At 32.4% G+C, this 27,272-nt stretch overlaps 2 protein-coding genes across 2 annotated transcripts; one reads left to right on the forward strand and one right to left on the reverse strand.

Moving 5' to 3' along the window:
* The first annotated feature begins 4,996 nt into the window (after nucleotides 1–4,996).
* On the forward strand, nucleotides 4,997–9,840 carry LOC119838827 (EF-hand calcium-binding domain-containing protein 1-like). Its single transcript, XM_038364955.1, has 5 exons — nucleotides 4,997–5,199; nucleotides 7,119–7,221; nucleotides 8,736–8,998; nucleotides 9,454–9,576; nucleotides 9,674–9,840. The coding sequence occupies exons 1-5, from the start codon at nucleotides 4,997–4,999 to the stop codon at nucleotides 9,777–9,779; spliced, it is 798 nt and encodes a 265-aa protein (XP_038220883.1). The 3' UTR covers nucleotides 9,780–9,840.
* A 597-nt stretch (nucleotides 9,841–10,437) lies between these two features.
* Nucleotides 10,438–20,925, reverse strand: LOC119838818 (epidermal retinol dehydrogenase 2-like). The gene is made up of 7 exons (XM_038364939.1): nucleotides 20,849–20,925; nucleotides 16,077–16,212; nucleotides 15,393–15,544; nucleotides 13,134–13,311; nucleotides 12,403–12,588; nucleotides 11,829–12,011; nucleotides 10,438–11,424 (listed from the first exon to the last, which is right to left on the reverse strand). Coding segments are annotated over exons 1-7 (918 nt in total). The 5' UTR covers nucleotides 20,851–20,925; the 3' UTR covers nucleotides 10,438–11,343.
* Between the last annotated feature and the right edge of the window lie 6,347 nt (nucleotides 20,926–27,272).

The raw sequence follows: 27,272 nt of genomic DNA on the forward strand, positions 1-27,272 counted from the left end.
AAAAGCACCAAGTTCCTCATTGACAATGACATAATACGAGATTTTAAGCTATAACTGTCAATGATTATGCGCTCTCGTTCAACAGCATATAATATATTATCCTTTGTTTTGTTAGTAACTATTTAAAATTTCACTAATAATTAAATTTAAGTTTGACGTTTTATTGTATTAGGTAATTACTAAATCAAACATTGTACATAATATTATTTTCTTCTTGCAGTAGTAGAAGTGGCATCTATTGTAAAAGTAAGTAGACTATTCGAATTACATTACTTCACATTTAAGGATTTCAAGAAGATTGAAGATGGCGTTATTTACAATAACGTTTAATTATTAATCCATAATAAACCCTCAGGTACAATAATTATATTTAATGATGATATTTTCTTATAGTATATTTATAATTCTGTGTTAAAAAAGATGTATAGGATAGATTGTCTTTAACCACAGAATTGCTTTGACTAAATATTTTACCCGAGTATGTAAATTTTTAGCAGTATTGTTATAGGAGTGTGCAGGGTATCAAAAATCGAATTGTCATGATCATGCATTCTACTACGATTAATAAGTGAGGGCTCATAATATCTATAATTTATTATGGTGTTTATTAATTGTACGTTAAATATATTAACACGAGATGATCTATCAATAACATTTTGCAAATTTATATGCAACTTTCGATACAATATTTTACAAAGATATATTTTTAAAATAAAACCAATTATACATGAGAATGATAAACATAATTCGATATTGATTTTTTGCTTTGATTTCGCCTTCAAGAACATTCCACCATAGTTACCAAGCAACGAAAAACTTACGCAAGTACCAATGTTGAATACGCGCCCTTACGCGTCATAAATTGCCTATATAGCTACCTATATGTGTTTCAAAAGGAATACGAGCAGAATATCGTAAGTAGTTTACTCGTGTCTATATGATTTTGCTTAGAAGTAGGTTATATCGATAAAACACCGAACTGCGCGAGCTGCAATAATCTTGTTGGTACTTAGAAACTTACTGGCCACATCATAGATATTATCAAATACAATTAATAATTATTGACAATTTTTGAATGCTTTAAAATTTTAAATTAAATTAAACAATAATTCTTGTTAGACGATGGATCCATAAAAAGCAAATCTGAATATGGGTAATAGTTAATTGTGAAAGCTGATAGTATAATGAGTTTTATTTATGAGTACTTTTTAAATTATATTTTGTTAGACCCGGGTACCATAATGATTAAATGTGTGACGAGAGATTTCATTAGAATCTAATTTGTATTATCTGACTTTTGTTAATTAAAAAGCAATAAACATTGATAATAAAAAGTATTCAGTACTGTAAATAATGATCGTAACCATAGATAATATGATCGCAACTAAATTGTAAACTAAAATACCACCATAGAAAAGTTTTATTTGAGTTTTTATGGAGGCCTATAAAATCCATCGTTCTTTATATGGTTTGCTTGTCCTTCACTTGACTCCCACTAGATTTTAATAGTTTTGAATTATTAAAATAACTATGAAATTCTTTCATTTTTCTATATTTACTGTTTGCATCTAAATTTAATTGAATGGTCAATCTTTAATATCATAAAACTAAAGATGAACTGAAGGTGAAAATAACTGTTAATTTGTTTGCTTGTCGTTGTTGAGCTACTGATTTTATTTGAAAAAATATTTTTGCTTTGAAAACTTCAATAGCCGGTGAAGTCTAAGTATAACCACAGATAACATAATACCATACTAGTATAACACAGATTAATATATAAGTAGTTAGTCCGTCCTATAGACTATATTTAACTTCACATTACGTTGAACAGGAACAAAAATTAAATATGTTGAAATTATTGCGGGGAAAAAGGTACTTTTTGAGATGAGATAAAGAGAGATTAAAATAATTGCGTAACAGATACTTCTTTTGTCCTTTTTAACTAATGTTTCCTTTTCCTCACCCTTCTCAGTCGTTAATCCTTTTCCTTATCCAACGCATTCGCATCAGTGAAAACTTGTTTAAAACAGTATGTTTTCACATAAAAACCTGCGGACGGACTTAAAATTTTTCTCCATTAGAAATCCGAAACTCCACTGATTGACATTGGCCATAAACAAACCACGGACAAAGCCGGGGCCATTAGTTAGTTTTTAATAAAAATTATTAACATGTAAATGTAAAAAAGTAGGAAATTATATAAAATTTTTAGTGTAGCTACATATTTTCTATCATATAATTCATGGGACAATGTACTGTAATATGAACTTATTATTGTCGTGACTATTTGTACCATGTGAGGGCGAATAGAGGTTTTAATGCATGAGCTTCGGAAGCTCATAATATGGAAATCATGTGAAGGAAAAACGTAATACACAAGGGACAATGAACTTTACTCTTTCACGTATGAATTGTTACAATATTTAAACCCAAAGACTTTCTAATTTTATCCATCTACCCTTACCTATATATACGAAAGCAACTCTATCTGTCTTTTTCTTCTTCAGGCCTTACTTAATTAATATGAAATTTTGTAGTAAAAAATCTCATCTCATCTCTCATCATACTATCCCTAGTTCGAGAATCGAGAAAAGATGTGGATAGTTTTCATCCCGAAAATCCCACGGGCGCTATGCGAGGAAACTCTTGAATTGATTATTTTTTACTTTGACTACGCGGGGGAATATTAGCTAACTAACTAGTTTTGGGCGGCTTATATATGTAAAAGTTGAAAGTAGGTCTATTTATTTGTTTTTCTTTTACGTCACAACGGAATTTTGTGCCTAAGATGTGTAGGAGCCTGGAAAGTGACATAGGCTACTTTTAGTTTAATGAAAACTGACTTGTACCCGCGGCTTCGCACGCGTTAAACTCGGTGTTAAAACACTTTCACCAAACCGTGAAAATTTCCGGCTATTGAAATATAACATCATATAACAAACTTCAAAAATACCAATATTTCTTCACTGATAATTAATTATGATTTTACTGGACGTTATTTAAAAGAGGGTGGATGTCAAAAATGTAAATAAATAATGCGACATCGGAATTATGTTCTCGCGTTCTGCTTATTAATTTTAATAAAACAATTAATGATAGATCGCATATTTTATAGTTGTTCCACCACAATTTGCGAAATTCGTTTTTAATGATCGTCTAAAAACATTGTTAAATCGCATGCTTCAATTGCGTGTAACGTTTGACAAATAGCATAAATAAATTGTTTTGTTAAAGTTTACTAAACGACCCCCAAAATAGTTTCTACATTAACAATGTCACAGCTAATATACCCACTAACGACTTTTGTTGTCAGGGAAGACACACAAAATGAAATTCATACTTCTAATAAATCATTCGTAATAATGTATGGATGTTTTTTACTCTATCGCGGGAAAACCAAACGGATTTTGGCGATAATTGGTAGTGTTGTAGCTAATGTACCCAAATAAATAAGCTATAGAAATACTTGCGTATGTCCGCAAATGAAACCGCGCGGCACAGATCTCTGTAATCTGTCAGGTACAGATTATATTACAGTACTAAGCACAGATAACATAATACTATAGTACTAGCTTTCCGGGGTGCAAATCGCTTGGGCAGGATGTCCCCTTCGGAATGATATGTTCTCCTGCTTTAAAAACTTACCCATCTCTAGCCCCTTAACCATTTCCAATACGACGTTATAAAAGACAAACAAATAAACACTTACATTTATATCAATATTATTATTATTATATTTTATTCATGATAGGGAAGCGCTTGACCACGATCTCGCCTGATGGTAAGCTGAGATGTAGTCTAAGATAGAGCGCGCTTCCCTAGAAGGTATTAATGAGGATATTAAACATTAGTATGGTACTTAAATATGGTCTATCTAATATCATTAAGTCAATACCCAGTCTTACCCCAGTTTGCTGATGGTACCTCGCACCACCGTCTACAGGCGATAACTAACTTCGAAGCTTAATTGAACAACTAAAATTGTTCTAAGTTGCTAGATTGCCTTCATTTAAGGCCTTGGGAATCTACTAAGTATACAAACTTAAAACTTAGAATATATAGCATGATGATGGGCGATGTTTTGACTCTACGCCTTATATTATTTATATTTAATAGGTTTGTCTCTATTATTTTGCTAACCTAACCTAACGGTAAGTATCAATAATTAAATTATATATCTATTTTCAATTTTTCACCAAATTTGATTCATATCCGGACAGCGGTTTTTGTGTGAGTAATACACATCCGTCTGAACATAAACTTTTGGATTTCGAAAACGGATTATTAGAATAAGATTTAATTTACAATAGATCTGTCTTTCGTATTGGATACAGCTAACTTGTAATTATAGATGCAGATAGTGAACCTGGGTTGTCCCGAAATAAAAACAAAATAAAATTTTATACTTAGCCTATTGTGTTGCAGATAAAGTGGTTTTATTTTAATTTATTTAGTTTAGTGGCCATTAGTAAAAGAATTTTTAAATTCAGATTACCCTAAAACGTCATACACTCACAATTTTTACCTTTTTATTGTATTAGTTACTGACCAGACAGACAGATATTTAGGGGTATGAAAAATAGATGTCGGCCGATCCTCAGACCTACACGATATACAGACAAAATTTCATAAGGATCGGCCTAGGCATTTCAGATGAAGCGTCTACTAACATTGTGACACTTTGTGTATTATGTGAACTTCATTGTGTATGAGAATTTTATATATGTATAGAGGAATATAGATATTAATATTTATATTTATTTGTTCGGATAAAAGTTCCGTTCTGTTATTTTTTTTATTTTTATTATTATACACACACATTATATTTATGATTTATACACATTTACAAATACTTTTTTTATATCATACCCACTGATGTGATGTTTGAATGTGTGTATATCAATAGCTGTATCATCAGCGCCTCGGCTGCATGCCAGTTGATATTGAACCACCGATGATTTAATTTTTTTTTAAAGTAGACAGGCATCCACAGATAATGACAGACAAAAAACAAAAGCAAATCAGCATGGCGGCCAGCGCGATAGCCCTGAAGGGGGTCCGCATGTTCCTCAAGGCTGGGCGGGCCGCAGTGGACCGTGGCTCACCTCCAACGAAGAGGAAGACCAAACCAGTGGTGCCTGTGAACAAGATACCTAAGCAGAGTCTAGACGTACTGTTAAGAGTGACGAGGTTTAATAAGTAAGTTTCTTTTTCGTTACTAAAATCGTTTTAAACACGCTTTCATTAGTTTTATCTGTATATGTTTGGAATTCAAAACCTACAGACTTTGTGACCAAATTTAAATGGACAGAGTTAATTTAAACTTTGTACACTTATCAACATTGGTAACATACAATAATTTGCTCAGTTTATCTTATTATCGTGATGAGGATCAGCGAGAGATCAGATCAGCAGACATAAATAATTTTACTTCTGTATAAGAGCAAATGAGAAAATTTTGTTAATTCTTTACTTAAAAACTGTTTTTTTATACGTTCTTTTTACACACCGTTTTTACAGTAATCACCACGCATTTGGCATGTGAGCATAAAACTATGTAATATTATTGCTAGAATAAGTATATTATTATATCATCTGTGCTAGAATTTAGAGGTAGAGAAACGTGTCTATTAAATCATCTGTTGTTGGTTAAAAAAAAATAACAGTCTAATAAAAAAACAGGCTTGGGAAGCCAATTTTTCAGAAGAACTCTTCACATGTGCAATATGAAAAAAATTGTCGAATTATTTCCCCGCCTTTTTTATATATAAGCTAACGTTGTCTTAAACTGTCTTTATATTAAACCTATTTAATAACACCATAGGCTTTTAAAAATTTGCCTTAAACATTTCCTATTTTATCGCGACAATTTTCACTAAAAACACACATTCACATGCAGTATATAAATTTTATCATCCTTGTCTATAGTTTACAAGTTCCGCTATCCTATTTTCCATAGAAATCAGGTCAACTATTCAACTACTACGCACGAACACCAGATCGAATATTCCTATCGTTTTATGAATGAATCTATTGTTCGTAGAAATTCGTTCTCTGTTTACCCTTTAACAGTTGAATATAAGCCCTCCTTGAGAGCGGGCGTGTTTCCGAAATATAAATTAAAAATGCCTCATCGAAAACTGAAAGAAAAAACTCTCGACATGTTGTTCCGAAGCACACATTTTAGCAAGTAAGTTAGAAGTAATATAAAAAAAGTTTTGATGCGGCTTTTAGAAAATATTAGTTTAATTATTATTAGTCATATAGAATTTATTTAAGTTTAATTTAAAATGTTTTTCTCTTTTTTACACCATGAGAAATTTTACATAAACAATTAGGTACTCGTACAGAAAAACACTTGGAACAGATAATGTTATAATACCACACTAGCTACTTGTATACTAAAAAATATATCTATGATCATTTTTCTTGTTGGGATTGTTGGTAATGATAATATCTTGAATATTTATATATATATATATATATAATATATTTCTACTCGGAATCCTTCATATATAAAGAGATTCGAAAACTGTTGTAGCGTTTTGAGAACCTACTAGTGCTTAAATACTTTCTTTTGTTTTTTTAAAGATATAATCAATTATCTGCAATAATAGGAGGCATTAAGAGCGTAAATAGTAGAAAGTAGCCTTCCTATATTAACACCGTGACATTTCATTACAATTAGTAATGTATTTAAAGCTTTTTATAGTCCATAGTCCATGTTATTTAGTTTAGACCACGGATAACATATGAAATTGGCTCATCAAGTCAATTATATCAATTCGCACATTATAAAACTTGTTTATAATTTTATTCCCTTTTTAAAAAATGTGAATGCACATTATTACTATTTTATGTGAGTTTTTTTTTGGTGGTTGGGGGTTCGACTGATGGTAAGCGATCACCACCGCCCATGAACTTTTACAGAGGTTGTGCCCCTGTGATTGCATTGCTTGCCTTTAATGAGGCCCGGGAAAGGTTGGGAAAAAGAAACGTCTCCTTCTACCCCACGTGAGCGTGGCATGAATGCGTCTGTAAAGCAAAGAATAGAAGAATATGTGTTGTTTTATTTATATGTGTCGTATATTTGTTCAAAATATCGAATAAATTGGTAGAAACGAGTTGGAAGCCCTCTTCACAATGTATCGCCGTTTGGTGACGGCAGCGCAGGCGGCGGCTCCCCCCACTATCATTGGACAACCCGTCCCTAAGATTGACGTAAGTTCGTTTTTTAATATATTTCAAATCAATGATAACTGGCTGTTCGCCCCGGCTTGACCCGTGGTACAGATATAGCCTATGTCACTCGGTGAAGTTGCAGCTTTCCAATGTTGAAAGTATTTTTGAAATCGGTCCAGTTTTTGCCTGAAAACGTTACTAACATACAGAGATACAAAAATACAAAAGTTTCCACTTTATAGTACTAGTGTAGACTAGTGTAGATAATACTTCAATTATGTTTTTAATAGGTAGATAAGAAATTCAATAATATAAAAAAGTTAACAGATAACTGTTTTTTCAGTAATGCCACAGATAACATGTAAAATCTGAAGTCGACCTATTTAACACTAATATAACATTTGTCGCTAAATGTACAGCATTTCTTAATCATTCTTTGAAGTAATTATAAGTCTTTGTTGTTTTGGTATATTTTGTACTGTAAGTCAAAGATGTATGAAATGAAATAAATAAATTATAAATTATTAAATTAAATAACATAATACTATAGGTAATTCTTATGTAGCTTTATTTTCCGTAGTACTGTTAAGTTTGACAAACAGTCTCCTTTAGAATGGTTTCGTTCTTAATAGCTGTTGTCTCGAAAATATTGCCTGGCTCATATGTTTTCAAGCTTTCAATTTTTTTCTTTCTGAATTCCTTACAAGTTTTTTGATAAATACATACATACCTTTACTCCAAATTCCTGGCATTTTGTAGAAAAAAATAGTCTATCAATACAAGGCATTTCAAAATTTTATATTAGCCATACAAAAACCTTTATTAGTGATACAAAGTCGCATATGTCATGTTGTCTCACGCAATTGGAATATATCGGCATCAACATGTTATTCTGGTTATTTATCGTGACCAATCACTGGGTAATGTATTTCATACCACAATGTTGGTAAATGTGACATCGCATCGGCAATAAATGTGGTGGGTTATGGGTAGCTTTTTCTACGCTACTTCGAATGAAAATACGCCATATTTTTGTCTAATTCGCTTTTTCTGAGGTTTGATTTCGCGCTAATTACTATGTCACTCTCCAAGATCTAAAATCTATTTAACTAGAATTTATTATTATGCGTAGAAGAGCTTTTAAATTATAAATAATTTATTTATAATAATAATAATGAAGAAACATTTACATAGGACTGGACAGCAATTTATACAGGGTAACTGTATGTTTGCATTTAACTGTCTCTGGTAGATTCGATTTTGACCCACTTTAAACAGACAGCTTTAAACCAAACTTTGTATACTTATCAAGGACCGGTGACAATGCAATTCTTCACGAGTTTATCTTATTATTCAGATTAAGATCGCCAGGATTAAAAAAATATCCTTAACAAACTGAACTTCTACTCAAAAGTCAGTTTGTGTTTTTTAGTTTTTTAAGCTTGATTTTAAGATGTATTTGTTTTTGAATGTAGACAAGTAAAAAAAAATGCTGTATATGCACATAAGATAATTGCTGTATATATATTATCTATTTACTTTATATATTTCAGGGTATCGACCAAAGTACATTCCGAGATGTAATGCATAATACCTTTGATCTGGTCACCGAGGAAATAGTTCTAGACAGAATCTGGAGCGCCTGGGACCGCGGGGTGAACGGGGGCGAAGGAGCCCTTAAATTTGAGGCATGGGTCAAGGGGCGTAGCGTGCTGTTGCGAGGCAATATTGAAGAGAAGAAAGTCTATTGTTTTAACGTGTATGACTTGAACGCTGATGGATATATAACAAGAGACGAAATGTTTATACTTCTGAAGTAAGTGTGGGTTTCGGGATTTATTAATATTATTTGTTATGTTTGTTTGTCTGTTTTTTCAGATAGAACGTAGAACTTTCGATTCGGCGAATCAATATTGACGATTCTTTTTATTTTAAAGCGTTAAAAGAGATACCTATCGTATCGAAAACTCTAATTTAGGTCTTGTTCAACAATTTGAAGGATACAGGACAACATACAACATACAAGGATGCATTCATAATATATCCATTAATGCTATAGTAGGCTCTTTGAACTAACATTTTTAATGTGGTTTTTTAATTTAGCACTACTTAATTATTTAATACTATGAGGAATTCAATTGTAACAGCGCTTGTCCCATAAATGAATTTTTTACTTTATTAAGCCGGAAATTATCACGAAGCTATCTATACTTATAATATAAGCAGAATATTTCTTACATCCAGTATAACTAATATTATTGGTCCTCATAGAAATTCATTACTGAAGCAGCCAGGAGATGAAGACCCAGATGAGGGAGTAAGAGATCTGGTCGAATTGGTTCTACGTAAATTGGACATTGACAAAGATGGAAAAGTGTCTTTGGACGATTACAGGTAATATTTTAATCTCTTTGATCCGTTCTTTGATCAATAAACAACACGTTTTTATTAAGGAGTCGGGTTGTTTTTCAGTAAATCTTATCGTTTTCAGACAAGCAGTTCAACAGGAACCGTTATTATTGGAAGCCTTTGGCCAGTGCGTCCCTACACGCCGACACGCGGCTACGTTCCTTAAGACTTTAAGCACTAAGCAATGAGATTATAAATTCAATAAGCTAACTGTAATGAGTATATAGGTACAAGGTTATATTATGGCCTGGACGCTCATAGGAGGCCCATCAGAGCGAACGTATATGGGCTGATGATGATGATGATAATTACCTATATCGAAAAGTGAAAAATTGTTATTTACTAACCGTCCCGGCGAACTTCGTAACGCCATAGAATATTGTTTTGACATATTTTCCCCATCGCTTTCACCTTTTAAACCTTCCCTAAACCTACACGGATATTTGAAGACAGAGATAAGATAAATCCGTTCAGCCGTTCTCAAGTTTTAGGGAGAATTACGAACAGCAATTGATTTTTGTGTATAAGGAAGTGGTACTTCATTATTTAGCTATCACATAGCCTGGTCAGTCTCAAGAACCACTGGACTGATATGAAAAATTCTTTCACTGTACGTTTCAAGTGAACCCTGGGTGCTATTAACTGCTAACCCCTATTAGTAACACGAGCGACGCCGGCTCGGAACCCTAGTATTAAGTAGGAATAATATAAGTGTAACAGTGAAATTTAAAAGATAAAATAAAAAAAAGTCATTTTTATAAAACATTATTTATTTGTACAAGACAGAAAACCTATCATACAATATCACAATTTGACTTAAATTAACGACAAAGTAACGACTCCATACCCACCAGCTACCAATTAACACTAAAACAAAAGAAATTAAATTTCCATGTTTAATGTAATGTCATTTTACCTATTCACTTTTAATGGAATAATCTTTGTTTGTTTTTTTTTTTTGTAATTGGGTTATAACGTTCGAAATTTAAATCAACAAAGCAGAGATTCAAAATGATTTCAATAGAATCTTCTAGGTACATAAATGCCATTATTTTACATATTATTGGCTTTTATTCTTTTTTTTAGAATTCTTATCGAAAATAGTGAAAGAAATTAGAATGTGAAGACAAATAACGGGTAATGGTTTTACATGGATAAATTTAGAGAATAATTCACCACCTTACTAAGATTTTAAGAACTACAAGTAATGCAAGCCGTACAAACATTCACAATAGCATATTGTATTGTTGTAAATGTTAAAGGCACCACTTCTGGTTAATTTCAGTATCCTTCCTTAGATTTATTTAAATATTGGAGGGAAAAGATTTTTTTCTGATATAATTTTTTATCAATTAAATTGTGTTTGTGCTTCAGATATTCTCTCATATATAAACTTACACGAACCTTATATATTACGTATTCTTCAAATTCATCTAACTATTTCATAATCTTATAATTACTTATACATATCTATCTTTAGTTACTATAGCTGCATTCTGGGCACGAATGGATTGTAATTTTTTGACCAAACATTGAGCGTGGATAGTTTAAAACTTTGCAATTATTTTTAATGCAAATTTTAATTAATATTAATACATTATATGAGGTTCTTGTGAACTCAGTTTCATACGAATAAGACATGTCAACTTCCTAAAATAATGGATGGTCTAGCTGACTTTATGGACGCAATATTATTCTGTAGAAAACGGTTAAGTGTTAAAATATATTACAATATAACGTTTGCAAGTATAATTAATCGTGGGGATCAACTCCGGCGTCGAAGAAATCTGCGCACACACACGCAGCTTGGAAGGGCAGTAGCCGGTATACGAACTGAAAAAATATTTTATACAGATGCCATATATAGAGGTTTGCTTAAAAATGCGATCACTCTGTTTAAATTAAAATGAATTTTAAATATAGACTAGCTGGTGCGCGGTGCGAAACTGCATGCAGCCTGCTGGGTTTTTCACATAGACCATTTTTATCAATAAGAAGGCTGGTGCTCGGTGCACGAGCTGATTGCGTGCGGCTTCTGCGTTATCGTGGTTATGTTTTAAGTGGAGAAATCTTGGATAGATAGATATAACGCACGGCCCCAGGAAAGGGCTGTGAGGTATGTCAGATTACTACCGCAGGAGCCCCGGAAAAAATATTGTTAGAATTCGTCCGCGAAGACGGACGGAATATTACGAAGACTAATGTGAAATGAAGATTATTTTTATTATTTTACTCACTCTGTTAACATAGTGTAGGTCTTGAGGGATCGTAACCTCATTGTACTCTCTTCTCACAGCGTTTATGATGATGTCAGCAGCGTCTCCCGGTTCCACTACCTTCATGAGGCTCTCGAACCTAATTCTCGGCTTCTGACAGAGACCCGTGTTCACGATGTATGGGAATACAGTTGTTAGTTTGATCTGAAAGGATGGTATTTGATTCGAATGTTTGGTTTATGTTTTGGAAATAAATATACAGGAATATTAGTACTTAGAACGATTGATATAGCATTATTATATTGCATTATTGATTAGTGGAAAATCAGTGAACGTTATGCGTGGATGAAACTTAGCAGTAATTGATAGATTGAATGATAGCTTAAAATTTTAATAAGTTCATTCGTAACCTTTTGGCACTTTCTAGAGTAATCTACCTGCTTTATTTAGTTATTTTTACGTATATTTTTAGCTTGATCCATTTTGAAGTTTTTGCATGATAGAACAAAAACTATTGCTCACAGCTCACTAACATAATTTATCTTAATTTTCTTCTTGCATGTTATTTAATAATAACTCTTAGAAATATACTCACTCCGCTAAGATCTCTCTTATCATCACGCAGTTCCACCGCCAGAGCGTCCATAATTCCTTTGACGGCATATTTAGAACCGCAGTAGGGGACTAAATTCCTAATCCCTTGGAGACCAGCCATAGACGACATGGAGACGATGTGCCCGTAATTCCTTTGTATCATTGGTGTGAGGAAGGCTTGAATCATCTGAAAGAACAAGTTTTCATACCATTTCATACCATTTAAATATATTTATTATCTACTAGTTATTTCTCTGCATATTCTAAAAGTTTTTAATTCCTAAAAGCAAACATTGTGTATGAGAATAATTTAGACTTTTTTATCATGACGACAGAATTTTTAGGTATTATGTTTTCAGATGTTCTTAGGTGTCTAGTTATCGCACTGCTACACTTCTTTGTTAATTGTTATTACTTAATTTTTAAGGAAACAATCAGCGGTAGCTCCTCTAGGTCCTAGTTCTCTAGTCTAAGCAAGACATTTTGTCAAACTCTACACCTTTTTAAGCTTTCCCTCGGTTAACTCGATTTGATATTAAATCTACCCAATTGTGTTGTGTCTGTCTTTTTAATGAGCCTTATGGGCACCATCAACGTCTGGTCAAATAAATATGTGTATTTCGACAACAGAAAACTTATTTCCTATTAAATAAGTATCTATTCATTCTGAAACAAAATATTACATGTAGGAAGACAATTATTTGGATTATTAGACTATTAACTTGAACTTACCCAAATATATGCGTTAATATTAAGATCATTCATGAGCCGGATCTCTTTCTCCGTTTGTTCTAAGATAGGCTTGCAGGGCATGATTCCCGCATTGTTTACAAGGATCGTCACATCACCTACTTCTCTACTAACTTTTTCAGCTAATTGCATAACAGCTGCACGATTTGTTACGTCACACCTGAAGAAAGAAACAGATTAAGCAAGTTAATTAGATATCAGTGCAGTAAAAGCAGTGGTAGCTCAATGGAAATAACCTCGGACTTCAAAATCGATAAGTCGAACCCTCATAGAGGGCCGTGTCCCAGTAGTGGGAACATATATGAGCTGATAATGATAATTAGATATCAGTAGAAATAGTGCGGCGCGTTTTGTTGTCTGAAAATGGTTTAACCTTAAAGACAATTGAAGCCATTCACGCGCAGATTGTATCAGTAGATAATCTATTGTTATAGATTAACTATTTGTTAATGCATTGAAATATATGACGATGATAAGGCAATGGATCATTGCAGCGTAACTCTGAGAATAATTAAAATGTCCTATTCGGTTTGTTTATAAGAAATATGTTATTTGATTATGCAAAATCTATACTGAGAATTCCAAACTTATCTGTTTAAAAGAAGATAGAAGAATTATGTAAGGATAGACTAAAGACACTTTCCTTGTAACTTAAATTAACATGTTATATGCGATAATCGAAGTATGAATATGCATTCTAATATTACGTTAATCTGGGATGATATCCAGCGTTTTATGATATCAATGTTAGTCCTTTTTTACTGTCATCAAATACAGCGTTTGTTGTTATTATTAAATATTTTTAAAACCAGTTCTAAAACCCGTTTCGAGTTCTGTTTGAATCCTTGACTAATCATAGAAGGTTTATAACATCGTGGTCATTTGAATAACAATTTCAACTAAGTTGATATATGTTGTACTAGCTGTTACCCGCGGCTTCACTCGTGCGATCAAAGATAATTTCTATGCAACATATCATCATAGCGGTAAAAAGTATCCTAGCCTATCCACCGAAAAAAATATACCATAAAATAGCTCTGTTGGCACTTGATAGAAAGACAAACAAACAAACAATATTAAAAATTACTAGCTTTCAGCCAGCAGCTTCGCATGCGCAAAATTCCCCCGAAAATGTTTTACCGCGATGTAAAAATTAAAGTAAATTGCTCCGTTATTACGTGAAAGAGAGACAAACAAACGAATAAAGAAAAAAAACACACTTCCGCATTTATAATAATAGTACGGATATTCAGTATCTATCAAGGATAATTATTTAATGATTCATAATTGCCTGCATGGTATGCTTGGTATTTTTTCAAAAGAACGAATACCCAAAACCTTGTGCAGATTTCATTTCTTGCCTATCTGTGTAACCGCTTCCGAAATTATATAAGTAAGTTAAATTATAGCACGTAGATACACATATATTTGCTTATCCAACGAAAACTAAAGATAAAAAATGCAATGCAAGTCCATGAGAAATTTTGGCTAAAAACTAAAGCTAATAAAAATATGTTGGTTGCAGTTGGTTGAACTTCATTTTTAATTGCGCTTGTCTTAGAATAAAATTCAAAATGGCCTTGTATTTTGAAATATGTGTTTTGAGAGGGAATCTCGTATAAACTCAAAGATTTATTTATTCAAGTAGACTTATTTAAAATCCTATTTAGGAACGTGCTAATAAAACGTGCTAACATTCTGTAGTTGCACTTTTAAAATAATAAAAAATTGGCAGCATTTATCCTACTAATATGCGAATGACACGAATATATATAACACGAATGCCGGAGGAACCAATAAATAATAATGGCCGTAATTTATGTCAAAACAGCTATCGTATCTATATGAAATTGTACAAAGATTTCATATAGATTCATTATTAATAAGTCGTAGGATTTAATAACGTTTCTAGGATTAGCACCAATCTTCAACTGTTATATATTTTCGGTCGGCCGAATGCACAAAAAGCTTTTAAGTTAGCGCTGCCACCGCCCATGATTTGAAGAGGAATTTGACCATACTCCTCTACAAATATATTGCCGACTTCAAATTGGAAAGGGATAAGATATACGAGAGGTATAAAGGAAAGGACTGAGAAGGATATGGGCCTCCGGCTCCACCGCTTACCGAACGAAACGCTGTAGCAAATATTTCACGCCAGTCTTCTGTGGAGTACTTTACAGTGCAAGCTAATTAGTCTAGGCGTGCTCGACTCCCACAATATAATGTATGGAAACTTACTCGTATCTGAACGCGTTGCCCTTTTCCTGTTTGATCATCGACACTGTCTCCTCGTTGTTCGGCTGGTTGATGTCAACACACACCACTTTGGCTCCGAGGCGTGCGAAACGCAGCGCCATCTCGCGGCCCATTCCATGGCCTGTACCGGTTATCTGTAAATTAAATAAGTCTATTTACCAAAAAACTTCAACGTCTTCAAATTGTCAGAACTAGACATAACGAGAAATTTAAATAGGACCACATTGGAGGCACCAGCTTTCAAATAAAAAAACCATCAAAATCGGTTCACCGTGAAAAATTATGAAGGAAAATTAAAATGAAGTAATACTCAAACACTTATAACTACTTTATTAGTCTTGTAATCAAAATGCGTTTTTACAAATCGAGTCAGTTAAAATTGTTTGACTAAGTTTTTATTAAATCCTTATGGTTTCTGTTTGAGTGAAAGTGGCCTTAAGTTGATTCTGAATATAGACTATAGACTTATATAAACAAAAAAAAATATAACAACATATTCCACTTTCAAGAAGTTTGCTCCATCGAACAAATGGCAATATAATAATAAAATTAAAATTACTGTACAATATAGAATGGCTGATATCATGACTGCTGATATTCCTAAATGCTTTTTGCATCAAATTCAATTAAGCATGACAAAAAGGGGAAATTAAAATAAAAACTCACAAGCACGATGTCTCCCTTCACAGATTTTGGTTCCTGAGGTATAACTACCCTCACCATAGCTCGAATTATTTCATACACAACTTTGATGAAGGTCCAAATAAACTCCAAAAGGAGGCTCAGGAACGTTTGAACATCCCTGGAACAACGGTTCAATATTTTATTCATCATCACTATGAGCAGCACGATTATCTTTATCTTTATCTTTTGCAGTATATTGTAAGTTAAGATTAGGATATAATTTAGGATGAGTGACATTTTTAAAAACCCAGATGCATAGATTCTACTCTTTGTATTCGTATGCAAATAACGACAAATTTTTGACCTTCGCGGAAGTCATTGAGGATTAACGTTCTTTTATCAATTATTCATTAAATATAAATATATTTAATGAATAATTGATAAATGCAGGCATGTTCAATTGAATTAATGGTAAGTGAATAATTATACGTAACTTTAGTTTGTGAAATATAGAAGCGTCTAACAGCTGTTATAATTATCATTTCTCTTTCTAATCACCGTAATACTTAACATTTTAAACATTTGCAACAACTGAAATCCAGAACATTGTATAGCTAAATATGTCGGATCTGTAGCTTGCAAACCTATTCTAAAATATTGCAAACACAATATTTTTCAGAGTTAAGGGAACGACGATCTTTATCAAAAATGGATCTCAATTAATAAGCGTGTATTTTTTTATTTAGCTACTACCGGCTGGTATGGGCTCTGCCCGGGGTAGTACTGGGCTATAAAACAAAATTGAATAACCTATAATGCTCAGAAATAATGCAGCAATCTGTTGATGAAAGAATTTTTCGACTCAATAATTTTAGAGTCATTTAAAACAAACAAACACAATAAAATTTTTCCTTTTTTAATGTTAGTGTAGAAAACGGGTTTGATACAACCGGTTTATTCTCCGCACAAATAGAAACGGTGATTGGAATAAAATATAAATAAATAATTTGATATGGTTTACCCAACTTTGGTACAATTTTTATGTATAGCAATTGTTTAGAGGCTATAGTATAGTTTTAACCTATGATCTCATTCGCATAGGGAATATCCTTTGACCGTGTGGATGCAGCCAACCACACAAAAAATAAATAATCTAGTCATTTAATCATCAAAATAAATTAATAAAAGCATTACCCAAATTCAACCATTTTTATTTGTTGAGTATCTCTTATCTCAACTCACAATGCACACATTAACTCCGACCACATGGTATTTTTATCACTCCGACTGAATGAAGACTGATAAATATAACTATTTGTTCTTCTACACGTCAGATTATGAGATAATTATAGAAATTGAGCAAGGTTACATCTTGTATCTAAAAATGATAGGTTTGGAACGTTGTATGGGGTTACAAACATGGAGGACCCTGTTTCCTGTCCACCCTGAATTAGTCTAGACATTGCTGTGTTCCTAAATATCGGATATTAAAATAATTTATTTATAAAAATATTTTGAATAAGTAAATTATTTTAACATTATCTTTATATTTGAAGATTAAAAAAATAGATCTTGAGGCGGGATTCACTGCTGTGTCGTCTATATGTTATTTGTGGTTGTGATTTTTGCCATACGGCGAACGGCTCTATTCGAAAATATAATTTCTTCAATTGTCTCCAGCGCGCCACCGCAAGATTGTTCTTTACATTTTTCAAAATATTTCGGAATTGCATTTGATGCTATTAAAAATGTTTAAGAACATTTGTATGCATGGAAATTAAAATACATATTTTGAATTATTCTGTCTTATATATATATTTTGAAATTTATTTCTTGAGCTTTATATATAAGTAAACGGTAAAATCAATCGCCGTGTCCTTGCCAAATATCTAGGAAACAATAACACTGGCCTTAGATATCCCACAGAGATACTGGCGACCTTAAACCGTGATATCTTATGCAGTAACCGGTAAGATGATTAATATATATAATGTTTTTAATATGGACTCACTTTGATCTTGACATCGGTTTATAGTTTTATGTTTTGTAATAATAATAATAAATTATTTATTTTGAAATAACAAGGACGAAATAGAATATGATATAAAAATGACATATTATAAAATTACAGTTGACCGCCTCCTTGGTACAGTGGTTAACACGTGAGCTTAGAACCGAAGGGTCCTGGGTTCGATTCCTGGTAGGGTCGCAAAAAAAAGTCTCGATCTGGCAGGACACAAAATGCAGATCACCTACTTGTCTATAAAGAAAATTGATCAGTGAAACAGATGTATATTATCTGCCCCATACCCCAGTAGGGGACACGGGACTTCACTATAAAATTACAGGGTCACCTCCCCTCAAATATATAAAACTGAAAGAGTAGAAGGCTTCGATTGATGAAGTGGGATGGTGGGGGACCGTCGATGCGATCATGAAAGAAGAAATGCCGTACCATACTTTTCTCGAAATAACAGACTCCTGAATTTTCAGTCACTAAGCAATGATTATTATAAGAACACGATTTATTTAAAATTTCAATTTGAACCAGTAGTTTATAAGAGTTATAATAATAACTAGTCAAAGTTTATAATCTTGTCACTCGCTCACTGATTAGCAGACGCGGACATAAGTTTCAAATTTAGAATACAGTTAGTTTCTAGTGTTCAAATCAAGGAAAACTGTTTTTTACGAATTAATCAGTTGAGAATTAACACAGAAGGTCTCTTATGTAGGGACGGGATAATGTATGCATCTTACAACTTTTTATAGAAAATGAACTGCGTTGCGAGACCTTTTATTTTGAAAACTATTATTTTTCTGTATGTGATGGATCTATCTGTTTTTCCAAAAACACAGGAAACTCACAATGTTTGCTTATTTTATCGTTTTTTATTATAGTACAGATTATGCAATCGACGATTATTTTATGGTATAGCTGGATAATATATTTTTAATCATGAAGGTAGATTACTGTCAGAGGTCATTGACAATATTATGCTGTTATATAATTATTGTCTATTATTGCGCTTATGATTTACCTAGAACATTGTATGTTGATGCTGGTCGATATTTGTAGCATATTAATAGAAAAAACTTATTGAAAAATCGATTTTATTTGACTAATATTATGATCAAACTGCGCACTGCGATATTGTTAAATTTTATAGCTTAACGAAATAAGATTAGATTTCAAAAATGTTAGCACTATATATTTCAAAGACGACTTTTATTAGGCTTATACATTTGTGATTAAATTTTATAACTTTTGAGAAGCAGAACAGACAAGTTGAAGTCTGAAAGCTAGTACTATATACCTAATCGGTATTTCACACCTGAAATTCCTGGTTCAGGGGCATTGTGTTATAATAAAACTGCTGTTTTATACCTATTCCAAATTTAATTTGGATACGTTAGGTGGTTAAAAAATGTAGCCATTAGGAAGTACGCTCGTTTCCTATTTCTCACCCTTCCTTTTCTTATCCTTTACCCCAACAAAGCGGGCAGCGCATTCCCAGAGGCACTACCTCTGCGAACGTTCATGGGCAGTGGTGATCGCTTACCATCAGGCGAACCACCAGCTCAATTGCCCGCTATGACATAAAAATGTAGTGTAACAAGTTTTATGATAAATGGCATCTTAAAAATAAAGGTTAAATGAGACGATGACCTTCAAAATGTTAAGTATTTAATCGTTATTGACGTAATAATTTTATTTATTTTGGGTATTCCGATTTTGGGAAATTACATTTTTCCAAAAAATTGTTATACAAACGCCGTAGTCAGCATTTTTGTACCTTTTAAATATGTTTAAAAAACAATCGTTCTTAAGTGAATAGTTGATTGTGAAGGTTTTCGCATCGAAACGTATTCAAGTCGTAACGTATTTTTTCTGTGAGCTATATATAATCGGTCTGTGTTCGCCCTTATCTAGATCCCGCCAAGGTCAAATCTATTCTTTAGTTAATAACAGATAAGATACATGTGTAATAATTCAAACGAATCTACAAGTAAACTGAACTGTTAAAGAAAACAATTTTTATTTTTAACTTGCTTTGCGCATGCGGCTTCGCCCGCATAGTAAAAGGAAAATACAGTCCCAGGATTTTGCGCAGATAGTTTCTGTTCCCGGGATTTCCGGGATAAAAACTATCCTTCGTTATTTCTTGGGTCTCAAACTCTCTTCGTATTAAAATTAATTTAAATCGGTACATTCGCTTAGGTGTGTAGAATAGAGACAGACGAAAGGACGACTAGACAAAGTTTCGTTAACTTGAACATATTAAATTAAGTAGGCATTTGACAACATTTTTTGTCCAATTACACATAGGTACTTTTATCATATAATAAGTAGGTATTTATTATACATTATTAAGATAGCAATAACAAGCTCGCATCTTAAATTATTCTATAAATTTAAAACTGAAAAAAAAATCATAAAAACTACTCAATAAGAAAGACATTATATTTAAGTTTAAAACACTATTTCCAATTTCTTATGACTAGTTGTGGCCCGCGACATATCTTACATTTATTTACTTCCTACGTCCACTGAACGTCAACATATTTAAGACCTATATATATCTTATTATTGCACAATAGATAAACAGACTCATCGTAAATAGATAAGAATAAAAAACAAAAAAGTTTTATGACAAAACATAAATACCTTTTTATGTTTATAAAAAACTAAATAAACACTGACAATTATAAAAAAATAACAATTAATCAACACAAACCGATAAAAATCATCTTGCATAATTTATTGAATTTAAATAAAAAAAAAATATTCTAAAATAAATCGACAAACTTACATAACGTGTTTCTTCAAGGCGTCACTTTGAAATACTAAGCGCTAATATAAATGATAAGTGATAAGTATAAACCTTAGTTGACTCTTTGGATCGCGCTGCATACTATTTTATATATTTATACATATATTTAAAATTAAAATATGTCGTATCTTTCCCGTATTATTGTAATTGCAAAAGTGTAAAATTTTTATCTGTTAATTAAGTAATCGTTTAGGTAATATGCCAATGTTGCCAGCTTGATAACAAAATTGTGGAATGTTTTTGAGTAATTTTATTAGGGTCCTATTTTCTACTAATTAATTCTTATTCTAATAAATATATACTTAATTTATTTTTTTATTCAGCTATTTTAATCCATCACTTGATCATTCATATCACATCCATATTTAAATATGCATTTTCGAGGTTAAATTACAATTGAATGCATTTTTGATTTTTTTTTTTGAAACTGTATGTTAGACTGAAAATCTCACATTTTACCATATGCTCAGATTCGCACGAATATGCAAAACAAGTGTAGTATGACACTTGAAAATGTATTGTCGAACATTCGTACATTGTAGGAATATTTTCACGCAACTGAGTGTCCGGGGCTATAAGCGATATGATCCTATTCCGAAATTGATTCGTCCTATAAAGTAGTCTTTATTAATGTACTAGCCGCTTTTTTATTCTTCCCGGGTTGCCACAGGATAAAACCTTAGTATAGATACCATAGATTTGAGTGTACCGAACTCACGTATCTATGTCCAAATTTGAGTAAACACATACTAATTACAGTTTCGTACCAAAAGTGTAAAACGTCTGAGTAAAAGTGGTAATAATCTGATTTATGTTATATGTGATATATTATGTTATCTGTGGTATTAGGGTCCCTATTAAGACTTCACTGCTCGTGTGTCCCATGAATATTTGAGATGATGGTGCAACTTTAACAATGTTAATCGGTTCAGTTGTTTCTGAGATTAGCGCGTTCAAACAAACAAACTCTCCACATTCATATTATTGTTAGAGAAACCATGGTAGTACATAGCCTAATATCGAAAGCATTATTACTCTCATCGCCATTTGGTTATCTGTTTGTTTATCACTAATTTACTAACTGTGTGCTCTGTCTTCACCAAAATTAACCCAGGACCCACGCACTATACATAGTATTATAGTATTAAAATACACGATTATAATTTTATAGTACATTTATGTACATTTTATGTTACTAAAACTTTTAAAAAAGATCTAAAGTTAAATCGTATCAAAACAAAGACATGTCTTTTCAGTTCGTAATACAAGCATAGATAAAATTATTAAACTATAATTACGCTATCTAATTATGCAATTATCCACCTACAACAATTGATTGCAATCTTACTCATGTTTCTATGAAGGCGATAATACTTCTGTTTCGAATCATTAGTTCTTATTTCAAAAACCATTTCCCACAAAAGATGCAGAAAACTCCAGCAAATTTTTAATGAGACAAATAATTATAATTGATTAAATTGTACAAACATACATTTAGATTACGTTTTATTGTATAAAACTCTAATAATTCAACGATAACATTGTATTTGGTTGTAAGTGGATACAATCCTTATCAACTCTTTCTTGTTTGCTAGGTTATCAGTTGGAATAATTTTAGTTGTATAGAAAAAGCGTTTAATTAATTCAAATAAAAGCAAAATAAACTTTAAATTAGAAATAGTTCCTAACCAAGATAATTATTTACGTAAGTAGATTAATTCTTACTTTTAACTTTATATAAATAACACAATATATTAAATTAACTACTTTTTTTCTATTTGGAAGGGTGACGAAAAGTAAACTGGTATTTATTATTGGCGTATAAGAAGCGAGATAAGTGAATACCCTTATTTTAGTTACCTAGATATAACTTTAAAATTTAATGAAAGCGTATAAGTACTCATCTTATTATTAGATTAAAACAATTCTTTTTGGTTTATTGGTACGTCCGGAAATTCAAATTGCTTGAAATAATGCTTAATAAAAATGAAAGAAAGACAAACAAATACCCTTTTACATAATATATGTTACGGAATGATGGGGAATATTGATTTTTATATTTAACTAGCGATCCGCCCTGGCTTCGCCCGTGGTACACATATAGCCTTCCTCAATAAATGGGCTATATAACACTGAAAGAATTTTTCAAATTGAACCAGCAGATCCTGATATTAGTGCGTTCAAACAAACAAACTCTTCAAAGCTTTATAATGTTAGTATAGATTTGTACAATGCTATCAATATCCGCTGAATGGGGATTAACGTAACCTACGATTTGCGACTTAACTTCTTATTTTGTTCTTATTTGACTAGAAAATTCAATAACGTATTACATTAAGTTACTCTTAAACTCTCACTGTTAAAATTGTTACGTGATTTTAATTCTGAATCGTTGTTTGACACAGAAAGAGGGTGGTATGTTGAAATGAAATGAATTTTGATCATAATTAGTAAGTCAGTGGCGAAATCAAAGGGTTTTACATATCAATAAATTTTTAATTATAAAAGCTATGAAGTTGTAATTTTAAATGAGTACTATGATCATTATTTTTTGGAAAATTAAACGCAGACTTAAAACTTTGAGCACTCTTAGATTCGAAACGCTTCGAGAACATCGCTCGTCTTGGCGAGAGCCTCGCCCTCTGGAATGCAGCATGAAGGAAATATCGATACGATATCAATGAAATGGTAAAGAAATTAGTAATTACAAATAAATGTCATTCATTTATCGGTCAAGAGATAATAATACAATTATTTTTTATTTGTTTTCTTTGTCAATCCGGCTTTTAACCTTACAAGGATATTGTATACGTAATTTATATCATTATTGATCCAATCAAAAATGCAATAAATAACATTAGATACATGTATGACAATTTTGTCACAATTAATCCATTGAATTATATATTAATAAACTCTATTGTGTTGATATGCATATTGTATTAGTTTTTTTACGCCTAGCATTAAGTATTTGTACGATACGAATGTTTGTGTATTAACATGATTAAAAGTAGCAGTTGGGGTTATTAACTCTTATTGATCGAAGGTTTTAAAATTAATAATATAATTAGTATACATAAAGTTGTAATTTGCATCCATGCTATGGAATAAAATAATTTCAAATTTGAGTATGGTGAGTATGGATGGATGGATGTTTGTAACTCTTTTAAACAGCTTATCATATCTATATGAAATACTAGCTGCGCCCCGTGGTTTCACCCGCGTAAGTCCGTATCCCGTAGGAACATCGGGACAAAAAGTTGCCTATATGTTATTCCAGTTGTCCAGCTATCTACGTACTAAATTACATTGCAATCGGTTCAGTAGTTGTTGCGTGGAAGAGCAACAAACGCACACATATCCTTACAAACTTTCTCATTTATAATATTAGTAGGAAGTAGGATAGATAGATTATATTCTGGATTAGCACATAGGCTACCTTGTTACTTACCCGCGTCGTTATATGTTACCCGCGTCCCGCGCGAGTGACGCCGCGGGTGTAAAATAGTTATATATAGATAGCTTATATAGATAGCTTGTCAAACAAAATAAAAAAATCTCATATACCATTTACTAGATTTTCACTTGTTAATGTGAAAGATAGAAAGAATCGGAGATTTTCCCGCAAAGTCCCACGTCCCCGTGGGATAGGACAGATTTTTATCGTTAAAATCTGTCTTATCCCTTCTCAGGTCTCAATCTATCTCTGTATCAAAATTCATCCCAACCAGTCCAGTAGTTTCTGAGACAAACGCGTTTAAGCAAACGAACAAAGAACTTTTTGATATTTCTACATTAGTATAGAATTGATAACACATGTGCAATTGCTATTAGTAAACATAAACGATAAAGTATTTTCAGAATACAAGTTACTCAACGCGGTGAGGTAATGGAATATTTGGCAGAATAAAGAGAGTGCTCTGGTAATCGCGCTCGCTGTTGTAAGTAAACATTACTATGCTTCGCGTTTTGCGTATTGACCTGTTGGAACTAAATACACTTAATTATTTGGGTGTTTTTTCAATAATTTTACAGTTCATTGTTTGCTGCGCCTGGTGCCTACATATAGACTATGTCATTAAGTGAAGTTGTAGCTTTCTAATGGTGAAAGAATTTTAACAATCGATCTGTAGTTCTGTGGAACCACATAACAAATAAAAGAGGCATATAAAACGACCAAAAAGCTTATGAGGTAGCAAACACAAAAAAAAATTACCGAATTGAAAACCTCCTCCTTTTTCGAGGTCGGTATAAAGAAGAAAATTATGTCATAATAATTTCTTCTTTAACACAGAAGACTGTACTAGTTTTTTAGAAGTAATCTTTTAGGCGAGTTAGCTTAATGGGCCCTTGCATATTCTGTAAAAGCAGTGGTGGCTCAGTAGTGAGAACCTCGGACTTCAAAATCGATACATCGGGGTTCGAGACCGGGCGAGCGTGCAGGAAATAAATAGATTTTTCAATTTATCTGCACATGTGGATAACATTGTCAATGCTTAAAACAGTGAAGGATTACATTGTGAGGAAACCGGTATGTCCAAGAATCAAAAGTTCGACGACATGTGACATCTGCCAACCCGCACTTGGCCAGCGTGGTGGATTATGGCCTGAACCCTCATAGGAGGCCTGTGTACCAGCAGTGGGAACATGTATGAGATGATGATGATGATGCTGATAATATTGTTCTATAGATATTCCCTTCCAAAAGTTCGTTTATTGCTGTATTTTATTCACATAGACCAAACATCAGGCGGCGTTCTATGAGTCATTTATATACCAAAATACGGACAAACCTTGGACTAGAAAGTCTCACATTGCAGCGCGTCAAGGTCAACGGCATGGTGTTTTGGCTCACATTACTTTATTGTTATTACTTTATTGAGAAACGATTGTATTTGCACTATATTAAGAGTTTGGTCGGAAAAGGTGCTTGGTTATAAAATAGGTGGAAGTCATAGTTTTAAGGAATTACAATAAGTAATTTGTCATCTCTTTTCATTGTTAATGACAGTATGTATTGTATAAGTATTGTTTACAGGCTACGAAATATGTTACTGAAGTTCAACAGTACCAAATAGCTTTCTATTATATCTAAATTGTTTTAATAACTACCAGGCAGCTTGGAATGTTATCCACATCAGTCGAATAGACTGTTCTACTATCGAAAAATACATCCAAGTCAAATGCATACATTTATGTAGTTTTTAAACGCCGATGCAAAAATAGAGATGGACCGATTAGGTTGCGGTTTCTTTATTTGAAAGCCAGCTTCTTTGCGGTAGTTCTTAGCTATCTTTGATGAAAATCACTTAAAGATGGCGGCTTACACAAAATGTTAAATACTTTTTTCTCAGTTCTCTTAAGTCATGAAAGGGCTTATATTATTTCAAATTTAGAATTATTAAAGATTGCCGATAACATGAAATAAAAAAAAATAATAATTTAAACTACATATTCGTTCTCCTAACATGAACTTATTTACAAACCCTGTGGGCTTTTAGCTCGTAGTGCAATGTTGTTTTGTTAGCAAAAATTATGGTGTTAGCAAGGACATTAACCTTTGCATTGCGATCTGAATCGCACGTTGTGGTACATTTGTTTGTGAACATTATCTGCTTTGTGATGCACTTACCAGAAGATATTGGACAATAAAAGAGGCACAATGCTGCTGTAGTCTGCATATCATATACATCATTTCTTTATTATTAACTAACTGTGCCTCGCGGTTTCACCCGCTTAAATCTTTATCCCGGAATATCGGGATAAAAAGTTGCCTATATGTTATTCCAGTTGTCCAGCTGTCTACGTACCAAACTTCATTGCAATTGGTTCAGTAGTCTTTGCGTGAAAGAGCAACAAACACACACAAATCCTTACAAACTTTCGCATTTATAATATTAGTAGGATTATTAGATTATTATTTATTCAATTCGAAAACCATTCAAGAGGGATTTTATTTATTTATTAAGCGTTAGTCCGTTGTACGATAAAATATTTCGATATCTTTGCTATTCGTCGCTTCACTTTCACCCCTAAAAAGCCTAGTTGCCTAGTAGGTAAAGCCTGTAGTCTAAGTTTAGGTATTCTAAAAATCTGTTGGTGTGCTTTTCGCAACCACGTGATAAATTAATGATACATTAATTGAACAATTTTTATGTCTTGATTTCGAAAATAGAGGAGCCCATTGTTTTCTATTCGCCAGTATTTTTAGCGCAAGTAATAAGCATCTATTTGACAATAAAAATATCGGTGAACATACACAAAAACTGCACATAGACTAACATAGAACCTCCACCTTTTTGTTGCCTGTTTATAATACTACATATAAATTTCATACTTTGTCGTGGATAGGTAATGAGGGATTCGGAAATGCACAACTATCTAAAAAAATATTCACAGTTCA

Source organism: Zerene cesonia, unplaced genomic scaffold (genome assembly GCF_012273895.1).
Source record: "Zerene cesonia ecotype Mississippi unplaced genomic scaffold, Zerene_cesonia_1.1 Zces_u005, whole genome shotgun sequence".
Lineage (NCBI taxonomy): Eukaryota > Metazoa > Arthropoda > Insecta > Lepidoptera > Pieridae > Zerene > Zerene cesonia.